The sequence below is a fragment of the Micromesistius poutassou genome (assembly GCF_964030765.1).
Source record: "Micromesistius poutassou genome assembly, chromosome: 3".
Lineage (NCBI taxonomy): Eukaryota > Metazoa > Chordata > Actinopteri > Gadiformes > Gadidae > Micromesistius > Micromesistius poutassou.
Genome location: NC_140273.1, coordinates 9172711 through 9195385, shown reverse-complemented (window position 1 = coordinate 9195385; position 22675 = coordinate 9172711). Strand labels below are relative to the sequence as shown.

At 42.6% G+C, this 22675-nt stretch overlaps 2 protein-coding genes across 3 annotated transcripts in view; one reads left to right on the top strand and one right to left on the bottom strand.

The window, feature by feature from the left end:
• Nucleotides 1-144: 144 nt before the first annotated feature.
• cisd2 (CDGSH iron sulfur domain 2) lies at nucleotides 145-4063 on the bottom strand. 2 transcript variants are annotated; one of them, XM_084466075.1, is made up of 4 exons: nucleotides 3732-4063; nucleotides 3505-3618; nucleotides 1911-2125; nucleotides 145-799 (listed from the first exon to the last, which is right to left on the bottom strand). In XM_084466075.1, exons 2-4 carry the CDS (start codon nucleotides 3605-3607, stop codon nucleotides 710-712), a joined length of 408 nt encoding a protein of 135 aa, XP_084322201.1. In that variant the 5' UTR covers nucleotides 3608-3618; nucleotides 3732-4063; the 3' UTR covers nucleotides 145-709. The 2 variants fall into 2 exon arrangements, with proteins under 2 accessions (XP_084322201.1, XP_084322200.1); XM_084466074.1 differs by having other exon boundaries at nucleotides 3505-4063.
• A 242-nt stretch (nucleotides 4064-4305) lies between these two features.
• The window catches only part of suclg1 (succinate-CoA ligase GDP/ADP-forming subunit alph), a 24885-nt gene continuing 6515 nt past the window's right edge, over nucleotides 4306-22675 (top strand). Inside the window, exons 1-8 of the mRNA XM_084466067.1 lie at nucleotides 4306-4401; nucleotides 6150-6250; nucleotides 9218-9334; nucleotides 9854-10066; nucleotides 13268-13325; nucleotides 13959-14042; nucleotides 14753-14904; nucleotides 15926-16071. Coding sequence (XP_084322193.1) covers nucleotides 4368-4401; nucleotides 6150-6250; nucleotides 9218-9334; nucleotides 9854-10066; nucleotides 13268-13325; nucleotides 13959-14042; nucleotides 14753-14904; nucleotides 15926-16071 — 905 coding nt within the window. The 5' untranslated portion in view covers nucleotides 4306-4367. The remainder of the gene's footprint in view (nucleotides 4402-6149; nucleotides 6251-9217; nucleotides 9335-9853; nucleotides 10067-13267; nucleotides 13326-13958; nucleotides 14043-14752; nucleotides 14905-15925; nucleotides 16072-22675) is intronic.

Sequence of the window (22675 nt, the reverse complement as noted above, 5' to 3'; positions counted from 1 at the left end):
ACTTACAACGAAAGTTAAACTGAACGACTGCAAGACAAAAAAATAAGATGCATGGAAACACAAATAACTAGTTTGGCATAACGGTTTCTTCCAGTCAGTCATTACAGTAAAAACAATAGTTTAACAAACTTAACCAAGTGTTGAAGGCAACTCATTTTACAATAGGTTGTAAACAAATGTATATTTTTAAGGACATGAATGACAAATAAATGGAAAATATGGAGTAGATTCAAGCAATAACTTAAGAGTATATTTAATGTAAAGACCTAAAGCAGAAACCAAATGACCCCTGTCGTTGGTGTTCAAATTCTAAATAAATCCTCATGTTTATATAATATATCAAACTAGAAAAGAAAGTATGAAATACAGTACGTAGTGCAAAAGCCCATCGGAATTCCGTATCTATAGATAAGACAAGCCTTCCACATTTAAATACATCATTGGCAATAACAAGCAATTGCCACTAAATTAAAGTGGTCCCAATAGTTTGGAACAGCAAGAAATGTCCTGTAGGCATATACATTAAGCTGCACAGATGGTGTGTCGTTCTATGACCATGTGGACCATTGATGTATATAACGTAACTAAGAATAAAATGATGAAAGAAAACAAAACAAAAAAAAGACACAAATTGAAAAGTTCTGATCAAGAAGATTGAAGACTCGGGTCATAGGTCACAGGTAGTTCCAGGGGCGGGTGCACAGGTGTATTATAGGATCTTCTTCTTCAGTATGAGGGGGCCCACGTTGTCTCCCGTTAGCTCGTTGTGCTTTATGTGGGATTTGTCACAAACAGGAAACTGAAACAGAAAGCATGCTCTGTCACCATACACTGTAAAGCTGTATTATTCCATGTCTTATCTCGGATCCAGCAGTCCTACGTTATAGCAGAACTTCTGGGGGGAGACGGCCCGAGCCTGGGAAGGAAACCAAAGACTGCAAGAGGTGGAGTTTCCCGTTAAAGCAAGGTCTTCCACCTCAAGAGTTTGACTAGCCTAATCTAAATCAGTAGTGATCAACTTCCTCAAACCCCCACTGTCAAATAAAGCAAAGACTTTTTCTCAATACCAAGTACGCCAAGTTCGGACTTGCGGCCGACTCAGGAGTACGAAGTCCCGGCATTCTGCAGTTGGAACCGCAGTATGCTTGATGACGTCACCATCTGAGCTCGTCTTGGCAACACTCCGGTTATCCTCCCCCAATAAAACGAAATATGATATAAAAAAAACACCCTGCCTCTTTTCGTCTGATTGAAAAGATAAGAATGTATGTATCCATATACTTTGAGTGTTTGAGTGTGTTAAAGCTCTGTCGATCTGAAAAACGGTTGTGAACCCTGGAGAATGAATGTGAATGTCGAATGAAAATTACACAAAAAAACCTACAAATCGGATCAGAGTTCAAACTAACAGTTGTGGGTTTTCTCTGCCGACGTTGACACTTTTTGTTACGAAATGCCTTCTGGGACACTTAGCTGTCCCATGTCCACAGAAGTCACCTCCTCATGCATCCTCGATGCATAGGTGTTGACTATTAAACTGAACAGTTCTTTGCCAAAGTCAAAGTCACTTTATTTGAGAAATTTGTCTTAGGGTAGGGAAATTTCTGCATCAATAACAGTAAAAACATACAACATACCACATGCAACAAAGGCATCCAGCCAACAGACCATATAAGTAAGATGGTAAAAGTACAAAAAGTAAAAAAAAAAAAAAGACAGTAAACATTTTGGTTACTGTGCAAATTGCCATCCATGTGCTTGTGCAAAAGAGCAATCCCACCAATATTCATCCAACATTCATTCTGTTCATGTCTGCCACTGATGACATTTTACAAGAACACAAGTACAGACAAGAATGCAAGAACGCTACAGATTGATTGAGAAAGGGCTTGAAAGTGACATGGACTCACGGTTTTGGAGCGCCAGCAGCGACAGTAGCAGACATTGGCGCTGTTCAGGTCCTCGATGTCGATCTCGTTCACCACCTTGGGGTTCTCCTTCTGGATCTTCAGGTTGATCAGGCTGTCCCTCTGCTTCTTCTTCTTTGGTAGGAAAGGTCGGATGGTCAGGTAGCCTAACAACGCCAGGATTCCTAGCAGGGGGAGCAGCCGCAGCCACTCTGACACTGAAGAAAGAGAGCACAGACACACACACAATTTGCTCATTCTTGTCTTAGTCATCTTAGAAACAAAGACCCATAATTTCCAAACAAATTTTGGATGATATTTCCATGTCCTATTGTTTTCAGCGAAAGGTTTTTAATTTGACCAATCTCTGCCTTAATATTTGTTTATGTATTGAATCACCATTCGTATCAATACATATACAGGCAGCACTTTATGCCATATGATTACACACCAACACACATAATGTATATGAACTTCCCATTTCTCACCACAAAATTAACATGAGTCTTGTTTATAAGCAGCTGTTGGCATTTCCTCATAGTTCCCCATGCAGCACTACAATGGTGGATGAGGTTTTTTTTTAACAAAACAAGATTTCGACAGTTATATCCTCTCAACCCCACACGCAAGGCTGATATAAGGCTATTGCTATTATCATTAATAATAATAATCATAATAATATTATGATTTTTATTAATAATAATGGTCACTTCCTGTTTTCTTACCATATTAAAGTAGGATAGGCTGTTGCAAACACTGCAGAAAGAAGCCAAACACTACTTAATAATACCGACTAAATATCAGTGGAATATATCCATTATCATATCTGGGCTGCATAACTGCGGATTTACCTTTGATTCCAAATTAAGAATCTCTAATCTCAATAACGTACGAATAAGGTAAAGTAGCATCCCATTCATATTTCGCTTTCATCTTCTGAGCTACAGTCTTAACATTCCTGCAGGTTGTTCACTCTGCATTAATCTGTGACAGAAGGCATTAACATTAACCATGGATGAGAAAAACGGCTTATATCTCTGGAGCCCCTAACTAAAATCCCATTACGAAGTTTGGTATAAACTGATCCAGGGAATTTCAATGGAGCCAAAACACAATAAAAAATGAAATTTCTAAAGGCAAATATCAAACAATATTATCATATTCAAAAAGTACGTGCAAGTGCAACCAGTGTTTACTTGCAATCTGCTCTTAAAAGTTCACTTTCTGAAACTGTTGCACAAAAGTGCATACATTGACTTAGAATAATTACAATGAATTCTAGGCTACCCGATGAAAATGTCCATATAGATGCTTGTTAGATTGCACCATGAATCATACACGCCTATGTATCAGGAACATCAGGAACATGTGTGAACATGTAATGTTCAATATTACTATAATATTACAAGTATTACGATACTTGGTCAGTATTGGACATTGCCAAAGTAGACCATCACATATGAAAACGACATAAAAAACGGATTATTCTATACACAGAAACAAATGAAACTTCATATGGGAATTTACAACCTAAACGGCAGTGGAAGTTTCCATGCAGAGGACAGTGTGTGTAATGTGGGACATTGTCATATCCTACCTGTTAACCTTGCAAAACCGCCGATGGTCTCTGGAAGAGGGAGCTTCTTCAGGTAGGCTGGAAGCTGCACCTTGATAATCCTGGAAATCGTTTCTAACACCATCTTGGATAGGTCTGTACAAGACAAATTAATTTGAGTTGAATAGTTCCTGGGGTGGTTTCACGTCAATACGTACGTTTTACGTTATAGCGTGGGTTTAACCGGTTCGTACCATATTGCTGCGTACCTCGCACACAAACTGTATGAAGTGCAGACCTTGAGGAAGCGTTAACTGTTTGGAGAATTGACGCAACAGCAGCCAGAGCCCTTCTTGTAATTTAGCCAATGAACAGTAGAGGAGTTGTTGTCATTTGATTGGCCATACTTCCGTACATACTCATTTTCGTAACGCACAAAGCTACACTGACAATAAGAATAAGAAGCGATATAAGCAATATTGAAGTATAATATACAGTTTATATGCAGCTTAGAATTGTTAAATTATATCAAACACATATGTATTGTAGAGTGATTATAATTCACAACTTCTACAGTGGTCCTTCGGAGGGTGTCTCTTGATCTTTGGCCGCCGCCTTGCGTTGCCAGCGCGCGCGTTCACGTTTAACCGTTGGAACTACATTACCCAGCATTCATACGAATTTTAGTTGGCTTATATTTGCCTTAAACCATTGCATGGTCTACCTACTACGCTAAAGCCATTTTTCTATAACGACAAATGACTAAAACACATACATAAATATTCTATGACCATATTCATGTTTTTTACATCAGCTTTTAATATAACTCATTCGGCACAATTTTAGACAACTAAATCGTTGAGCCAGGGTCCAGAGCCTCCCGTGTCATTGGTGAATGACCGAAGATGTCGCACTGTAGGTTGTTCTCCAGGCTGCTCTGTAAGTATTATAACTTATTACAGTGGTTACCAAACTACACGGTGTGTCAGGTTGGCGCATGTTCGTGTGTGCTGTGCTCTGTTCTGCATGCTGTTTCTTCAATCCTCTCATCTTGTTAATTACCACATTATGAAACTTGACATGGCTAGCATGGCTAGCATTGCTTTAGCTTGTCAATATCATCAAATTGGCGAGTTAGCATGTTAGCATTGTTAATGTGTTTCAGATACTGTTGTAGCCTTCTGAAAACAAATCCCTTGCAGCTCACACCTTGAACACCTGACCTCGTATTTCCTTTACTATAAACCCAGTTTGCACGTTTCAAATGTGATAATATTGCCAGTGACAATGTCTGTCAAATCACATTTGGCAACTGTCAAGAATTACTGAGCTTGTGCATTCGGTGATTTTTCACCAGCAGCTGCAAAGCACAGGCAGACTGAATGCTTACATTATAACTATTTGGACGTTTAGACTTTCTCAATTGTCCAATGTTCAATGTTCAGTTAGGGAACTCGTGGACCTCTTTTAGGCTGCAATAAAACTGAGGCCAAAGTCCATTCACGGCCGAGGCCAAGATGACCCCTGCCTAGCCCTACTGTCATTCAGAAAAATCACAAGACTCAAGTCACGGGAAATAGTGTTACATTAAAAATCAACTGTTCAATAAATGTTGTGAGTGTGTGGAGTAGTGAATCTTCAGTCATGACAACTGACAGGCAATTCAACAGTGAACAGCCTAAACCTCCATCATCTGTCTGTCTGTGTTATTGTTGTACATCTATATGGATTAACACTCAACACAGTATTAAACTGCACTGGATGGTTTTACTTGTTAGTGTCAATGTCTTGTTTTCTCTGTATGAATGTTTATTTAGGCATTATTTACATAATGCATATGTGCATAATGCATTACAACTCATGATTGCCTCATTATGGTAACACTTCCATCCCTACCCTAAAATCGAATGGAACAAATTAGGCACGGTGAAAGCCAAGCACTGTAAGCCGTAGGTCAAGTCTTCTTCGGGTAGGGGTGTGTGAGGACATTCTTGAAGTTAGATCCTGACTCGTGAAGGACTCAAATTACCAAGCATTCTAGGACCCCTGTGTTTTACTCTACTGAGGGGCTCTTATGGTAGAGGATATGGAAGAACATGTTAAAGGTCATCAACATCCATATCCATTATCACAGGTCCATAGACCAGATCAGATAGCACTTATTTAATCCCTGTGGGGGAAACTAAGGTGTTGCAATAACAAACCGATGAACATTTGGTTGGTTAATGGTAGACTAGCCCAGTTAAAGTAGAGCTATAATTACCTACAGTAATTAAACAAAATGAAAGTGCATGGAATTTTCATGGACAAGTTTGTAGTGTCTACAGAGACCTGTCAGCTTAGCTTGAAGGTCATGGTTACTGCATAGGTTTATAATGGACCGTTTAGTTAAACACTCATCAGATGTGTCAGTCAATAGATCTGTTGATTTACTTGTTAAAACAATGGCAATGTTTTATAAATGTTCACTAATATTATTGAATATATATGTGTCCATGGTACTAAGTGGCTTTGACTCCCAGCCAGAAAGTTTCTACTGGGTTCAATCCCAAATGTCTTACTGAAGGCATCCTTGAGCTAGTTGCCCTAACGCCTTTCTGCTCATTACTGTTGGATCTGAAAACAATTCAGACGTGTAAAGGTGTTTGCATGTTGACTAAGTATATTTTTGTGTGTGGATACCCCAGTGCAGCAGAGCGGTGTCAGAAGCTGCTACACTGCCTCAAGACAGAACCTGTACATCAGTAAGGACACCAAGGTGATCTGCCAAGGCTTCACAGGCAAGCAGGTAGGTGGACTCACCAAATCGCCACATCTCAGATACAACTGTCCTCATTTTGTCATTGCCTTCTATTGGCTCCCTTGGACATGGGAACCCTGTCTTTTCTCTCACTTCCTGGCACATCTAGTTTGTTAGTGCTCTGGAACCGACCTGGCCTTGGAGACACTCAAATGATAATGTATTGATCGTTGGTAAAAGGCATGTGCAGGCTTTATCCTTCCATGAAAATCCATGAAAAAATATATTTATTTGAGTTTGTTTGTTGTATAGCATACAAAACCTTTTGTATAGATTAATTGTTTGTAAAATGTATGTTTGAGTATGAGGGTAGTTGGAAGTAGTGTTCTCTTTAAGCTGCGTGCAATTGAGCTGTGCTCCCGAGTGCCACGCCTGCTCAACAATCATCTGCAGGGCTTAAAGTAAAACCTGACCTTTTCCCCATTTGATGGCTGTCCTGTCCTGTCCTGAATGGTGCCAGTATAACGCACCGGTGTGTGTGGATGGTGTCGTCCACCAGAGCAGCTTTTTATTTTTGTTGTCCGATTGAGTGAGGGTTCAGCGTTATACTTATGGTATAACGCCACTGTGTGTGGAATATTTCATATACAACAAAGCTCATTATAATGTTTATACACAACGACAGTACTAAAAAAGTAACAACCCACTAGGGGTGTACGGTGTATAGAGTACACCAGTGTGAATTTGCACTATGGTATGGATTTTGACGTAACTGCGTGGTAGATGAGCGCTTTCTTTTTCTTAGTTTTTTTAACTTAACGAGCACTATAGAAGCAATGACGTAGTACCAGAGACACAGTCGTTTATTCATAATATCATCTGGAGGCCACACAGTTTACTCTCCGGGAGCTGCCGGCAGGAGTACTGGAGCTCTATATCTAATTAATATAATATAATATATAGATATCTATAATATAACATATAATATCACGGCCAAAAGCTGTGTGCGCCTCCAGATGATATTATGAATCTTAAAGAATACGTCAGGTTCTCCAACGTCTCTGGTCCTTCCACATCAATCTGAAGACGCAGTTCAATCTGGGCTTCTTCACCATGGCCGAGATAACCCGCACTACAAGTCTTTACTCGTTGTGGAAGTACCAGAGACGTCGGAGAACCCGAAGCAGTCTTTGATTCATAATATCATCCGGAGGCGCACACAGCTTTTGGTCGTGATATTATATATTATATTATATAGATACTTATATATTATATTATATTATATCATGTAATATTAGATTATTTAGAGCTCCGGGAGTCCACAAACGGCAAATCACTTTCTCCTCCTGCTGTGATTCACTCTGGACTGCAGGGATGGAACACTGTTTTGCTGTTATGTAACATCACTCAGGGAGTGAACGCTGATTGGCTTATACCCCTTCAAAAGCATTTATATAGAAATTAGAAGATAAAGTTAACATACCGTGATATAATACCATTACCGTCTATGCCTCAAATCATACTGTGATATAAATTTTAGTCATGGGGAACACCCCCCTCCTCTCGGCTCCAAATATATTTTGTTTAAACTTTACTGTTGTGTAGGTAATCTTTTGAAACCAATGTTGATGGAAGGTTTCAAGCTATGCTAACAGTACTTGGTAAACAAGTTTTCACACTACATGATACAAGCCTGATTTTTCAGGTTTTTGGTACTAAAGACAAGTGCAGCTGGGAGGCATATCGTAGACGCGATTGATAGTTTAGTCTGAACTGCTCAAAGGTGCGATCTGAGATCGCGCTTTGGCTTGCAATTATTGCAGAGCCTCGTGAGATACCTAGAAGTTAAAAAGCTGTTGGAGAGTCCAAATGGAACCTTGTTGTCTTTATAATGTCATTAAATATAATACTTATGAACTTGTGGAGTGATACAAGGGTGAAAATAATTAAAGCTGTTCACTTTGACTTCTGTCGTGGCAATTTCCTTAAGAGATATTGTGTCTAGGACAGATGAAAATTCTAAATGCAAAAAGCACACAATAGTATAAGACAATTAACCTATTTTAATGTTTGCATACACTAGTCTCCTTTCTAGCAGAGTGAGTCCGGAATACAATTAGACACAGCTATTTAAACTTATATCCTCCCCTCAATGCAGATGTAAATAATCAAATCAGGTAATGTTTACCCAAGACACAGAGTTGCCTGTGTTCTTATGAAGCAGAAGAATGCATAAGGGGATGCCTTCTCCATTGTGACCGGTTTACCCCAAGCACAAAGGTTAACATTTAAATGACACTGAGGAAGGGTAGGGTGGCCAGACAAGCAAAGAATAGGAAACAAGGCTTCAGATGATTAAAATGAAACAACTTCAGACTAACTTGTCTCTCTGACTTCGTAAGCAGAAGTTTTCTTAATTTATATTGAAATGTATTACGTCATTATAGAGGATAGCGTCTGGCGATAGGGCACACAACCCTGATCAGAAATTTTAAAACACTACGAACGATGCGGACCAGTCTTATTTGCTGTTTGTAGTTCATCAAAATGTTGACGTGTTCTTGTTCCTGTTATGGCCCATAACTCATTTAAATATTATCATTGTTGTAGACGCATTCATCATGATGTCATAAAGTGCATAATTTTCCACTCATCATTTTCGACTCAATATGCCTCGAATTCAAAATTCATTATCAACAACCATCAAACACAAAAATGAACGACCTGTTTCCTTGACAGCGCAAACACAATAAGCTCAAAGTGCTGTGGAATAATATTTTAATTTCCGCAGATTAAAAACTAATAACGATCAAGATATAGATATAGATAGATAGGGGTAGATTTCATCTATCTATCTAATCATTGTTGGTAACTGTGAATAAGCATCCTAAACCACTCCAGGGTGTCCCCTTAACCGAAAAGAATGTGCTTTTGGCGGTGGTGGGACATGGGCCTCGTCGTGGTTTAATCCTTTCAATGTCCATCCCGAGTTGACCCTCCCTCTCTGCTGTCCAGGGTACGTTCCACAGCCAGCAGTCTCTGGACTATGGCTCCCAACTGGTGGGTGGAGTCTCCCCTGGCAAGGGGGGCAAGGCCCACCTGGGCCTGCCCGTCTTCAACTCAGTGAAGGAGGTGAGTTGCCCTGAAGTTCGCCTGACTTTGAATCACAGTGCTCTGGAAGATTTGTTGAAATGCATACTGGACATTATCCGAACGAATGGCCCCTGAAGGGCCAGGACATTGTGGAGGGTGGTTTATTTTGAGGGGACCATTAGCTGTCACTATTTCACAACTACACACCTTGTCTCTCTGTCACTCTCTCTACATCACACTCTTCATCTCTCTCTCTACAGCTCTCAACATCACACCCTACATCTCACTAACTGCATCACTCTCTACATGACAAAATCTCTCTCTACATATCTCACTCTACCTCTCTCTCTCTATTTCTCTCTACATCGCTCAACATCACACTCTATATCGCTTTAACTTACTCTACATCTCTCCCTACATCTACTTCTCTACATCTCGGTCAGTCTACTGGAGAACAGTACAGTAGTCTCTGTCTCATTTCTGTACCTCTCTCTCCCTTCCACCTTTTCCACCTTTTGAAATCTGACCTTAACCCCCCCCCCCCCCCCTCCTCTCTAGGCGAGGGAGGGCACTGGGGCCCACGCCACTGTGATCTACGTCCCTCCCCCCTTCGCGGGGGCCGCCATCATCGAGGCCATCGATGCGGAGATGCCACTGGTGGTGTGCATCACGGAGGGCATCCCCCAGCAGGACATGGTGCGCGTCAAACACCGGCTGATGCGCCAGGGCACCACCCGGCTCATCGGACCCAACTGCCCCGGGGTCATCAATGTGAGGAGTGTGTGTGTGTGTGTGTGTGTGTGTGTGTGTGTGTGTGTGTGTGTGTGTGTGTGTGTGTGTGTGTGTGTGTGTGTGTGTGTGTGTGTGTGTGTGTGTGTGTGTGTGTGTGTGTGTGAAGAGTAGGCCTGTCGCGATCGTCAAATGAGACGATAGTTTTGCCGTACGTGATAAATAGGCCTGCACGATATGAGGAAAATCTGCGATGTGCGATACCATTGTTCAATATTGCGATGACGATATGACTTGCGATAAATAAACTGGGCCCCTCCGATTAACCCATGAGACCCTCTGAAAGCCTCAAAAGCAAAATTTGAAGGGGGTCTCAAATTTCGTCCAAAAAAAAATATATTAACATTATATAAACATTTATTCACGAATATGTTATATTTTTTGCCAAGCGGAGCCAGCCAGTCCTGTGCGCGTATGCAAATTAGCCATGTGCGCCAAACAGAAGAAGGGCCCTATCTTGCGCCCGGTGCAATTGACTTTCTACACCGACGCATGTGTCGTTGCTAGTTTGCACCCGGCGCAAAGCTGATTTCCCCCCGCAGCAACCAGGCACCACTACACTTGTGCGGCGAAAAGCAGGGGCGTGTTCCGGCGCAAATTATACTTGGTGCTATTTTAGTGATCTAAAAAATGCGTCAATGCAATTGCGCCACTGACGGAAAAATACCTGGTCTATAGCGGATAGCGCAGTTGTTGTTGCTATTTTGACGTGCCATGGCAGGTCGGAACTAGCCTACGCTTACACACACGTAGGCTATACACAGCACAAACATGCAAACTATTAACCTGATTTAAATATTATGATGTCAAAGATTATTCATGTGTGAAACTGCATAGAAATAGCGTGTGGATTGTGGAAACATTTTTTTTTCATAGGGCTGCATGAATGAAGTATAGTAGGCTATGCCATGCGTTAAAATAATAATAGCCTAATAACAATACTACATTCGAGCAAAGTAGGCCTATATTCCAGGCTTCCAAAACAAAATCTACTTTTAGGGTAAATGATTGGTTAAATGATTTGGGAAAGAACAGCTGATACAGCGGTAAGTTGTAGTAGACCTACTTTTAAATCAATGCATCTGCAAACACCGTAGGCCTACAGCAAACACATATGTTCTTGACCCAGACATCGTGTACAAGCCCATTACTTTTAGGATTGATGAGTATTTGATCGTGAGAAAACAGTTTTACCGCGAGTGAGTGTTTAAAAGAATGAATGAATGCGGGTGATGCTTGGTGCGCGTGTGTGTGCGCGCCCATCTGTCTAAACACACGCAAATTAAACACGGAACGCATAATGCAGTCCATGGCGATGTATTAACAGGGGGACACATGCATATTATGAACACAAGTCGATAACGATAATGTATACAATACTGGTAACAAACGATGTTTGTTGTATTGCCGCATATCATTAAATAGACCCACAGTTGCGGCCATCGAGGACCGCGTCCGCATATCATATGTTTTAAGTTGTCTTTGCCGCAATTTACATGACGAATCAGTGTTTCTGAAGTTGGAGAAGAAAACGCTATTCCATGTGTTAATTATGTATATTATTTGGCCATAAACTGAGCCATTTGAAGTTTGAAATTCACGTGGTCATGCATCTGTCTCAGCGGAGAATGCAAACGCGCTGTCAAAATATCAACTCGCCAAGTCAAAATGCGCTGGCTCTTAAAGGGGATGGGAGATGCCACTCTCAAAAAGCTCATTTATCAAAGCTCAAAGCTCATTTATCTCTCTGTCATAATAGCAACAGCGCCATAGAACCGCGCTTGAGGCGGAACTTTTTCCGGATTCCGCCTACGAAAAACATAGTCGCGACCGGGGAACATAGAACCCGGGGAACATAGGTACGCTCCCGCCGACGGCTAGCTGGGGCTTCATCTGATTGGCCAGATGGTGTGAATGCATGGCGCATGTATCCAGGGCTCCATCTGATAGGTCAAATGTTCGCATGCTGAGTGTGAATGCATGGCGCGTGTAAATAAAATGATTTTTCTTATTCATCGCGTTTCAGGCATCTTTTGCGATGTGTTAACCGCGCATGTTCATATCGCGATGACGATGAAAATACGATTTATCGGTCAGCCCTAGTGATAAATAAGCTTTTTTTTCTTCTTTTTTTTCCTTGTGTCTCTCTCTATCAAAGAGAATAGATGACAAGAGTTTTCACTCCGAAACATCGGTCTCGACAGACCCCTCTCGCTTCCTTAGCTTAATAGGGAGTTAACCCTCGAGTTGTGTCAGTGTGGGGAGGCGGAGCCCTGGCGTTACAGAGTCAGAGCCTGTCTATACACCCGTCAACTTGACATTCTCTGCCAGAGTGCAGCATGAGAGCCACGTGAGGAGTAGCAAGACAGAGAAAGCGCTAGTTGACATTAGGAGGAATGAAAAACAAAGATGGAATTGGTTTCAAAGCCGCACGCGACAGCTGCCGTGTGGGAGCACTTCGGGTTAAAATGGAATGACTGTGGTGAACCACTTAACCTGTGCCAGCCGGTATATCGCATTTGTTGTAAAACGGTAGCAACTAAACGCGCCAATACAACAAACATGCATCTGCAGCTAAAGCATAATCATCCGATGCAGTTTTCCCAGCTGCAGAAAAAAAATACAACAGATCATGGGACGTCTCAGTCTTCCCGACAGTCCACAATCACTGGGACAAACAAAGTACAGGACAGTTATCGCAATAATTTTTGGGACAATTTATCGGCCAGCAAAATTTGTTATCGTGACAGGCCTAGTGCAGAGTAAATGTAATATGAAGGAAGATAATGTGTCGATGCAGGGTGCTTTATTCTGTATATTCATACATGAGCATGTTTTTGTGTGAAGTATGTTCAACTGCCATGAGCTGTCATTATTAATGTTGATAGTTTTATAATTGATATTTGAATAGGTTTTTCTTTTAACTCTAATAATCTAGCAGTGATTCCACAGCAGGTCAATATACCGAATATTTGTTTTCTGGTTTTCTACATGGCAAATTTTGGTAATTTCAGAAATATCTGAGCTTAGTATCTAACTGTGGACTGAGGCTCCCATTGCATAGATCAACTCGATTTGTCTCCGATGTGTGGGGGTTCTAGCTACCAATTGGGCAAACAATTTCCCACTCTTGTATTTGCCATGAACGTTGAAGTAAAACATAATTCCTGTTTTTATATGCAGCCTGGAGAATGCAAGATTGGCATAATGCCAGGACACATCCACAAGAAAGGAAGAATTGGTATGAATTTCAAAACCTTTTTTTGGGTTTAATCAGAGATTGAAACGTGAAATGTCCCTGCGTTTGGTGTCTGGAAGTGAGCCAGCTCTGTACTTAAAAGTATACCACAATAATTTAATTGAAAACTAAACCGTGTTCAGACTTGATCTAGTGTTTCCCTGATTTGGAAACCTGTCAGGGGAAAATAACAATCAAATTCTATTCAGGATCGCATGCTTTTACATGATTCATGTCCTATTTTGAGCTCAAAGGAATGTGTTCAGGTGCTGTAAAAGCCCAGGAAATGGAGGTCCAAAATAATTAATAAAATGAGGTTGTTCCGATGATTGAACCTGCAGCGTTTCCAAGGACACTCCAACAGAGAATGTGATAAAATTCTTGAGTCATCCAGTCCCCATGAGCCGCATGCTTTTGAGAAGAAAATCGAATAAAATAAAGAGCATGAAATTCTTCCCTGCAACACCATGTTGCAGGGAATGTTGTGGAGGCTCAATGTTTTCAGGTCAAAATTCAAACATTCAAAACCAGCCCATACGTTCATCATCGTGATGAACGTATGGTACATCATTGTATCACGTGCACATCAGGTGATTCTATCTAAAATTAGTTTTCGTTGTTATGTCTACCTCCCAGGCATCGTGTCCAGGTCCGGCACACTGACGTATGAAGCGGTTCACCAGACCACACAGGTTGGCCTTGGCCAGTCCCTCTGCATCGGTAAGTATTCACACACTGATGACACTGATCAAGCCTGCCCTGACCATCCAACTTGATGGCTACCAGCTTCCTCTCTAGCCAGCACCTCTACACAACCATATACACCTTTTCTAACTTTTATTTAATAATAAATAATATACAATTTAAAATTTTTTAAATCTTTTAAAAGGAGAACCTACAAAAGAAAATTAGGCAAAATATATATATTTTTAGGTTTTGTTTAAAAACAGCTGTAGTCTGTGGGGCCCTCAGGTGGTCAGGGAGGGCGTTCCACAGTCTAGGGGCAGCAGCGGAAAAGGCCCGATCACCCATGGTGCGGAGCTCTGTCACCTCAATTTACCTCAACTGTTACGCTTGTTATGCTGTGGCACACCCTGTTGCAATCTCAGGTGTCCCTTCTAACCATCCCAGGAAGGAGGGATGTTATGTAAGATGGCTGCCGTTGAGTACGAAAAGTGTGCATCGATCCACACTCCGCGGTTTGACCGGGTTTTGAGTACACCATCTGGGTCCTTTCAGTACACTTCTTTTCGCCCCGATCTTAATTGGAACGCCCTACGTACTCAAACTAAGTATAGTATGGATAGTATGGATATTGGAACACAGCAATTGACTTTACTTAAATCCATATCTTCTCCACCATGGGAATGGTGGAGCTAAGAGGAGTTCAGGTGGGCCTCCTCCTCATCGTCTTCCTCATCCTCCTCCAGGTATCGGAGGTGATCCGTTCAACGGGACGGACTTCATCGACTGTCTGGAGGTGTTCCTGCGGGACCCAAAGACAGAGGGCATCATCCTCATCGGGGAGATCGGGGGTGACGCCGAGGAGAAGGCCGCCGATTACCTCAAGCAGCACAACTCAGTAAGAAACGCTCAGAGCACACTCGGAAAGCCTCCTCCAGAGGGTTTCAATCACGGGATCCAATCCAATATGTTGTTTTTATTACAATGATGGAAAAGCACCCAGATGGTGGCTTTAATTCAGCATGGGCTCACGTGGAACCCTCCCCTGACTCAGGCTTTGCTCAAGGGCCAGACCTTCCCCATACACAGAGACATGTTTATTTATTTGATTTAACAGCACTTTTATCCTTAGCGACTACCGAGGAATCAAGACGTAATTAATCAGCAGGTAGAGATTAGGCGAGCTTGCTGAGCGCTCCTTGGAGGTTATGTTAACCCAATATATTTAGCCTTCACTACTACACTATCATGTCGTGTTGCAGGAAAGGGAATTGGCCATTGAGTGATCCGTCGATACTTGCGGGGCTAGTGAGTAAATCATAGGCTTGCACAGTCTGCTATATCCAAGACCTTTAGAGTTGACACTAAATGGTCAAGTACCAGCGTACAGGAAGGGCGGTTTTGTCTTGAAGTACAGTCCTTTGATTCATGATGCTGGAAATCGTCTTAATACAATATGGCTGAAACGGTGGACACTTTTATCCAAAGCTTCCAATTGCAATACCATAAGTGCATACATTAGCATGGATGGCTCCGGCGGGAGTCAAACCTGGCCGTGTTCTAGCAGGCCATCTAGACTGCAAGCTGCTGATTTACTCTTATATGTACAGAAAATTGCAAACAAAAGAGAAGTCATTACCTTCTTGCCCCCTTAACCCTTTAATCGTCCCTTCTGTAGTCCTGTAAGGCGGACAACTTTTCACATCAACTGCTTCACACAAATTTGGCCCGTATGTGTGTATTTATTTGATCCTCGAGCATGTGTGTGTGTGCAAGCGTGCCGGTGAACGAGTGTGTGTTCACAGCGCTCTGGGGCTTATAAATGGATTTGATTCGCTCCTAGCCGCTCTAATGCATGCAAATCTCCCCCCGTGGCCTCTCAGGAGGACAACTTCCTCGCCATCGTTCATCGTACGCAGGGCAAACACCACCAGCCAATCAGCCGAGGTGTTGACAACCACGGGTCGCTACGACGAGACACTCCCACGCTTGAGCGGGCTGAGCAGAGTCGCGCAGGGCAGAGCGCTGCTCTTCACCCGAGAGCTGTGTACAAACACTTTATTTAGTTTGCCTTGTTTTGAGATATACCGAGAAAAGGGAGACCTGTGGTTAACTTGGATCTGCTTCAAGCCACTGTTTAGTTGAACTCTGCTGAAGTAGTTCATTCATTCAAGGATCCAAGAAAGTGATCGCGTCAAATAGAGGTGCCTTCTCTCTGAGGACTTGGAGAATTTCATGAACCATTTTGTAATGCGAACGTTGGCTAATGGTTTGGATAAATCACGAAGGGTACTTTTGCAGAGTCTGCCATCGACTAGTACATAGAAGTATGTCTTGATGAAACGGTCAGGACGGTGTATTTTCATCAAGTGATTTATCAAATCACTTGCACCTCTTTCAAACCTTTTGAAACTGTCTTTGAAAAGTTGAAAGTTGAAAATGCATAAACGAGACAGAAGTCTGTTCTGAAGGACATTCCAAGGGCAGTGTGAAACCTTGAAAGACCATTAGAACACCTATAGGATTATTAATCGGTAACAACTCACACAGACATTTTAATAACTGTATGCCATCGGTGGACCCTTTTTATTGGAAGGGTACAGAGTGCATGCATTTTTAGCATGGGCGACCCCAGTTGGAGCCAAGCCCCTGGCAATGTCCACCAGATGAGCGAGACAGCGCCACTTGCCTCCCCTTCCCCGTCTTCACACTTCACTCCACACACGTCATGACCATCGTGAGACAATCGCGGTTCCGTGTCCCAGACGTCACATTGGAGCTGATGATGGGAGTAATGCGACGGGGCACCACATTAACTTGACAAGTCCTTTTGGTTTTTATGAGCCGAGTGCATTACGTTCACCTGAAAGACTCTGGCCTGATCCAAGCCTGATCGGATGGTGTCATGCAACATTAGACTAATTAAACTCGTAGCGGGAAAGGACATTCCTTCCCTTCCTGCTAAGTGCCCCAACGCCTCGGAGACTCGCAGGCATCTGTCTTGTTCCTCGTTGGAACACGATGGGGTGTTGTTTTGTGGACAATAGTTCATTTAAAGGCTGAAGAACTGGGTCTGTTGCTAGTTCCCACAAGGGTTTAACGCATCCAATTCATCTCGCCGCGAAGAAGTGTCTGTGTACTTGTGATGGGAGACCAACGGAGACGCAATGTCTAACATCCCTACGTCGATGCCATGCCTTTTGGGAGTCGCTTGTAACATTTAGTGTCTAAGCTACAGTGAAGATTTACTGCCCCCTCCCCTGTTTCAGTCTCTTGATTTGAGGTGCAGACCGTGTACGTGCACCACACCTTTGTTTCATTCCATCAAATGGGGAACTGCAGAAACAGCCAGCATGTCAAATATTGTGAGGTCTATGATGGGCTGCGTGTAGAAATGCCTGGTAATTTTGCCAAAGTCTATGCCTGCTAGGATTAGGGGTCTTTCAATTGGCTCATCTTAATGTTAGACAAACAGAAGATGTCATCGTGAAAAATGCTAGCCTTCACTGACCTTCGCTGGATCCTAGGGTCAGCACTAGGGATGCACCGAAATTTCGGCCACCGAAAATTTTCAGCCGAAAATGGCCCAAAAGCGCATTTTCAGCTTTCGGCCGAAACACTTTTATCACCGAAACAACACGGCCGAAACAGGAAATTGTGACGTAAACAAAAACCGCGGCCAGCACACGCTTGTCTGGATAAGCGCCTCTGCGCCAACATGTCTGTGGTGTGGGCATAGAATTATCGAATGAGGAATGGAACGGGAGGTTTTTCACTTGAATTTTTAATTGCTCATGGTTTACAAAGTCCTTGGACAAGGCAAACGACAGAGACATGAAGACACAGAGAAACAAGTTCCTAGATACTATGAGTCTATTAATCAATTAGTGCATGTACAAAGTCTAACTTTGACAATCTATCGCTAAAGTGATTCACACTACACCAATAGTCCCATACCAGACCTCCTGGGGACCAGGACCTCACTACACCCATAGTCCCACCTCATACCAGACCACATGGGGACCAGCAGCTGGTTGCACCAGCAGAACGTAAGGTCCCACTTAGGCTACGGTGAACGTAAATTGCCCAAACGTTTGACTTTTAAAAAATAGCAGTTGCACCAAGCAGATAGTTTCAACGTAACACTAAGTTATAACTTATATTTTACACCTCCCCTCTAGCTGGTGTAAGTTCCATTCTTAACGATAAAGACCGGTAAATACGTTAAAAGATTTAAATACCAAAGATGGCTATTCGTTTTGAGCAATGGGAAGAGGAGTTTCAACGCGGTTTGCGTCGGGAACGGATTGTCCGTGACCATATCGATCCATTTCTAGATAGATCTCTTATAGATTTCTTATAGATTTATATGCGCGATTTTGGTTTTGCCGGGCGGAATTACTTAGAATAACCGGCCTTCTTGACAACGACCTGCAGCACAACACAAACTGAAATTCGGCTCCAAGTCCAGCGATGCAAGTGTGTTTGGCTCTGAGATATTTTGCCACTGGGTCTTTTCAAAACCTAGTTGGTGACTCGGTCCATGTGCACAAGTCTACTGTCTGCAGAGCGGTTCGAGCTGTGTCTCTGTGCAGGCATCTGAACACATGTTCACTTCCCTGTACAGCCTGCGGAAGTTACCCATGTCCGTCAACAATTTTATCATATCGCTGGTTTCCCAAATGTGACTGTGGCTGTGTTGACGGAACGCACATCCGTATCAAGACCCCAACGGACCACAAACCTGTTTATGTTAACAGAAAAGGATACCATTCCATAAATGCACAGATAGTCTGTGACGTTGACCTTAAGATTACGAATTGTGTTCAAATGGCCAGGATCTAAACATGACAGCTACATACTACGGCACTCACAGTTCGGGGAAGACTTTGAGGCAGGGAGACACCCTGGAAGGCTCCTCGGTGACTCTGAGTACCCCCTTAGGGATTGGCTTATGACCCCATACTTGTCACCTGCCAGTTGCTCGCAGGAGCGCTACAATGTTGCCCACATTCGCACAAGAAATGTGGTCGAACGCTGCATAGGAGTGCTGAAGAAGCGGTGGGCCTGTTTGCACAGAGGTGACTAAAAAAATATTGCTGAATTCTAATTCTAAATTAGTTAGTCTTTGTGAAATCATATTGTCAGAGACTTTTCTGTGATTAAAAAGACCTAAATCTATATTAAGATGTAAGATTGGCAAGTCTTTCCAAAAACTGTACATGTAAGAAGTTATAAGTAGGTCTAAGGCTATTCCTCCTTTATGAATTAAATTACTAACAGGCATCAATATGGAGCCAGACAGGGCAGCTGTTCTAGCAGGTGCCTGCGTTCTTCTCCACAACATGGCAATGGAGTGGAAGGTGCCTCTGATGGAGGATGGATTGCAGGACCTCGAAGGAGACCAAGACGTCCCCCTGCATAATGTGGCTGTACCAGCCGGAGCAGTAGCTACCCGGGACTACCTCGCTAGTTGCTACCACCTATTTTTAGATGAAGGCTGTAATCAATTAGGCTTACTATGTAGCCACCCTAAATTCTACTAAGCTGAGTGTTCTTATACAGTATAAATAAGTCATACTAACACCATATTGATAGGTTAAGACTAGAGAAACAGTTCACGAACAGACAAGGTGCATAGGTTACTCCTCATTAGACATAGATGATTTACTCAGATGCAGATGACTTATATAAAACCACAGTTTAACTTTTTGAAAAAGTAGTCCTATCTAGCATGAATGACTGATTCAACCATACAAACCATATTTTTCTGAAAGTATACACCCTCAGGATGTGATCTACCTAGGATCACCCAGTTTATAATCCTTAGACATCATAGATTTAATTTTTGTAGGACAACCTTTGACAGCAGCTCATGTCTGCCCCCTGGGCAGGCCTAAATAAAAATAGAATAAGGTTCTAATTTCCCATACACGAAGTAGCCAAATCTACATACAAAATATTTCTTTACTATTATCAATATGCATGTTGACTAATCTGATATCAAACACTGGAAAGGCACACAATACTAAATCTTGATTGTTCCTGAATACACTCATTACATGGTCTGTGTTATTGTCTAATGGCGTAAAAGTGGTACTGCGTAATATAATTTACAGATGTAATCTTATTACAATGTGAACTTACTTGTTGTCAATGACACAAAAGACACTTGCAATCAAACTGGATTACTACAGATTGGACTAATGCAGCAAGTAAAGTATTTCTCAGATTGTACTGAAACTGTACGTCTTCCCATCGCTGCAGTGCCCTTAAGGGGCTGGGCCTTTATGGTCTACACACCCTTTTGGAATGAAGAACAACATAAACAGATTCATCAGTTAATTAATTTATTAAATCTCAGTGAGTGTCTTGTAGCCATAGGTTCTCAGCTCCTCCTGCAACTTTAATATTTCTAGTTGAATAGTAGTTCAATGATGTGTCCAGTGACACTGGTACAATTTACGCACTACTAGTAACGTTAAAACTTAAGTTATGGTGGTGCAACCAAAATTCAGAACACCTTTAGTTTGAAACTAGCTACGTCGAGCGTAGGGTTAAGGCAAACTTTACACCTGAACTTATGATCGGCTGTATGTTCTGCTGGTGCAACCGACTGCAGGACCTCATTACACCCATAGTCCCACCTCATACCAGACCTCATGGGGACCAGGACCTCACTACACCCATAGTCCCACCTCCTACCAGACCTCATGGGGACCAGGACCTCACTACACCCATAGTCCCACCTCATACCAGACCTCATGGGGACCAGGACCTCACTACACCCATAGTCCCACCTCCTACCAGACCTCCTGGGGACCAGGACCTCACTACACCCATAGTCCCACCTCCTACCAGACCACATGGGGACCAGGACCTCACTACACCCATAGTCCCACCTCCTACCAGACCTCCTGGGGACCAGGACCTCACTACACCCATAGTCCCACCTCATACCAGACCTCATGGGGACCAGGACCTCACTACACCCATAGTCCCACCTCATACCAGACCTCATGGGGACCAGGACCTCACTAGTTAGTTAGTTAGTTAGTTTTTATTTGTCCACAATGTGGAAATTTGTCTTTGGTCTCATAAAAAACAACAAGCAGGACAATAACAGCAACAACAAGCAGGACAACAACAGCAACAACAACAACACTTACACACAGACATCTTCATGGCAAAAAGCAGGACAGCAGTGGCAGTTACATTACAACACATCGCATCAACGCATCAACGGGGCATGGTGTTCAGTGCCCCAATTGCATTAGGAATAAAATAATTTTTAAAAATATTACGATTTGCCCTTGGTACTTTATAACGTCTACCAGAGGGAAGAAGTTCAAACTCCCTATTGAGTGGATGAGAGGGATCATTTGCTATTTTGACAGCTTTTTTCCTAAGCACTTCATCGTACATACAACTTAATTGTTTCTGTCTTGTCCCTATGATTTTTGAGGCAAGGTTTACTATTCTCTGCAGCTTGCTTCTTCCTTTAATATTTAGATTACCGTACCACATTGCCATGTTGAAAGTTAGAATGCCTTCTATCAGGTTCTTATAAACTGTTTCCATAATGTGCTTACTCACTCTAAAGGAGTTGAGCTTGCGCAGTAGATGGAGACGTTGGTTACAGGTTTTAAAAATATGGTCTGTGTTTTCACTGAAATTTAGGTTACAATCAATATATGTACCTAGATATTTGAACTTGTCTACTACCTCTACAATTTGTCCCCTAATTATAAGGGGCTGCACAGGGTCCTTTTCATGAAAGACAAGTTCCTGAGTTTTTGTTACATTGATCTCTAAGGAACTTTCATCACACCACTTCTGGAGAGATGACACGTGTGCTCTATATACTTCCTCTCCGACTATGTCCCCCTTCTTTAATAAGGCAACCAGGGCCATATCATCTGCATACTTGAACAAACGAAACTTTTCCAGATCTAATTGGAATTCGTTTGTGTATATGGAAAAAAGTAATGGGGATAAAATGGTCCCCTGCGGGGCGCCGGTGTTAAGCACAGTGATGTCGGACCGAGTATTGTTAACCAGGACCTGTTGAGGGCGGTCAGAGAGGAAGTCCCTAACAAGGTGGATAATACCACCGTTTACTCCTATGTCGATAAGTCTCTGCAGCAGGATGTGAATCTGCATGCTGTTAAAGGCAGAGGTAAAATCGATAAATAGGGCCCTAGCAAGGTGGGAGGGGGCTTGTAGGTGCTTTGACAGGGTGCTACACCCATAGTCCCACCTCCTACCAGACCACATGGGGACCAGGACCTCACTACACCCATAGTCCCACCTCCTACCAGACCTCATGGGGACCAGGATCTCACTACACCCATAGTCCCACCTCATACCAGACCACATGGGGACCAGGACCTCACTACACCCATAGTCCCACCTCATACCAGACCACATGGGGACCAGACCAGGCCCTCACTACACCCATAGTCCCACATAGACATGGACCTCACTACATCCATAGTCACACTTCATACATGGGGACCAGAGACCTGTGTGATGTCTCTGCAGACAAAGTGCTTGCCAGTGTCGAATATCATTGTCAGATCGTAGTGTGACAACCGTATCGTAGTCTGCGTATATAAAGGCACTAATCAGAAGCCGTGAAGGATCGCTGAACCAGAGCGTTCCAGCAC

What these genes read in the sequence shown, in the direction of transcription:
- cisd2 (XM_084466074.1), bottom strand. Translation starts at nt 3,607, where the DNA reads ATGGTGTTAGAAACGATTTCCAGGATTATCAAGGTGCAGCTTCCAGCC. An exon ending in CGGTTTTGCAAGGTTAACAG is followed by an intron (nt 2,126 to 3,504) that starts GTAGGATATGAC and finishes CTCTTTCTTCAG; the next exon opens with TGTCAGAGTGGCTGCGGCTG. An exon ending in GCTGCTGGCGCTCCAAAACC is followed by an intron (nt 800 to 1,910) that starts GTGAGTCCATGT and finishes TTTCTGTTTCAG; the next exon opens with TTTCCTGTTTGTGACAAATC.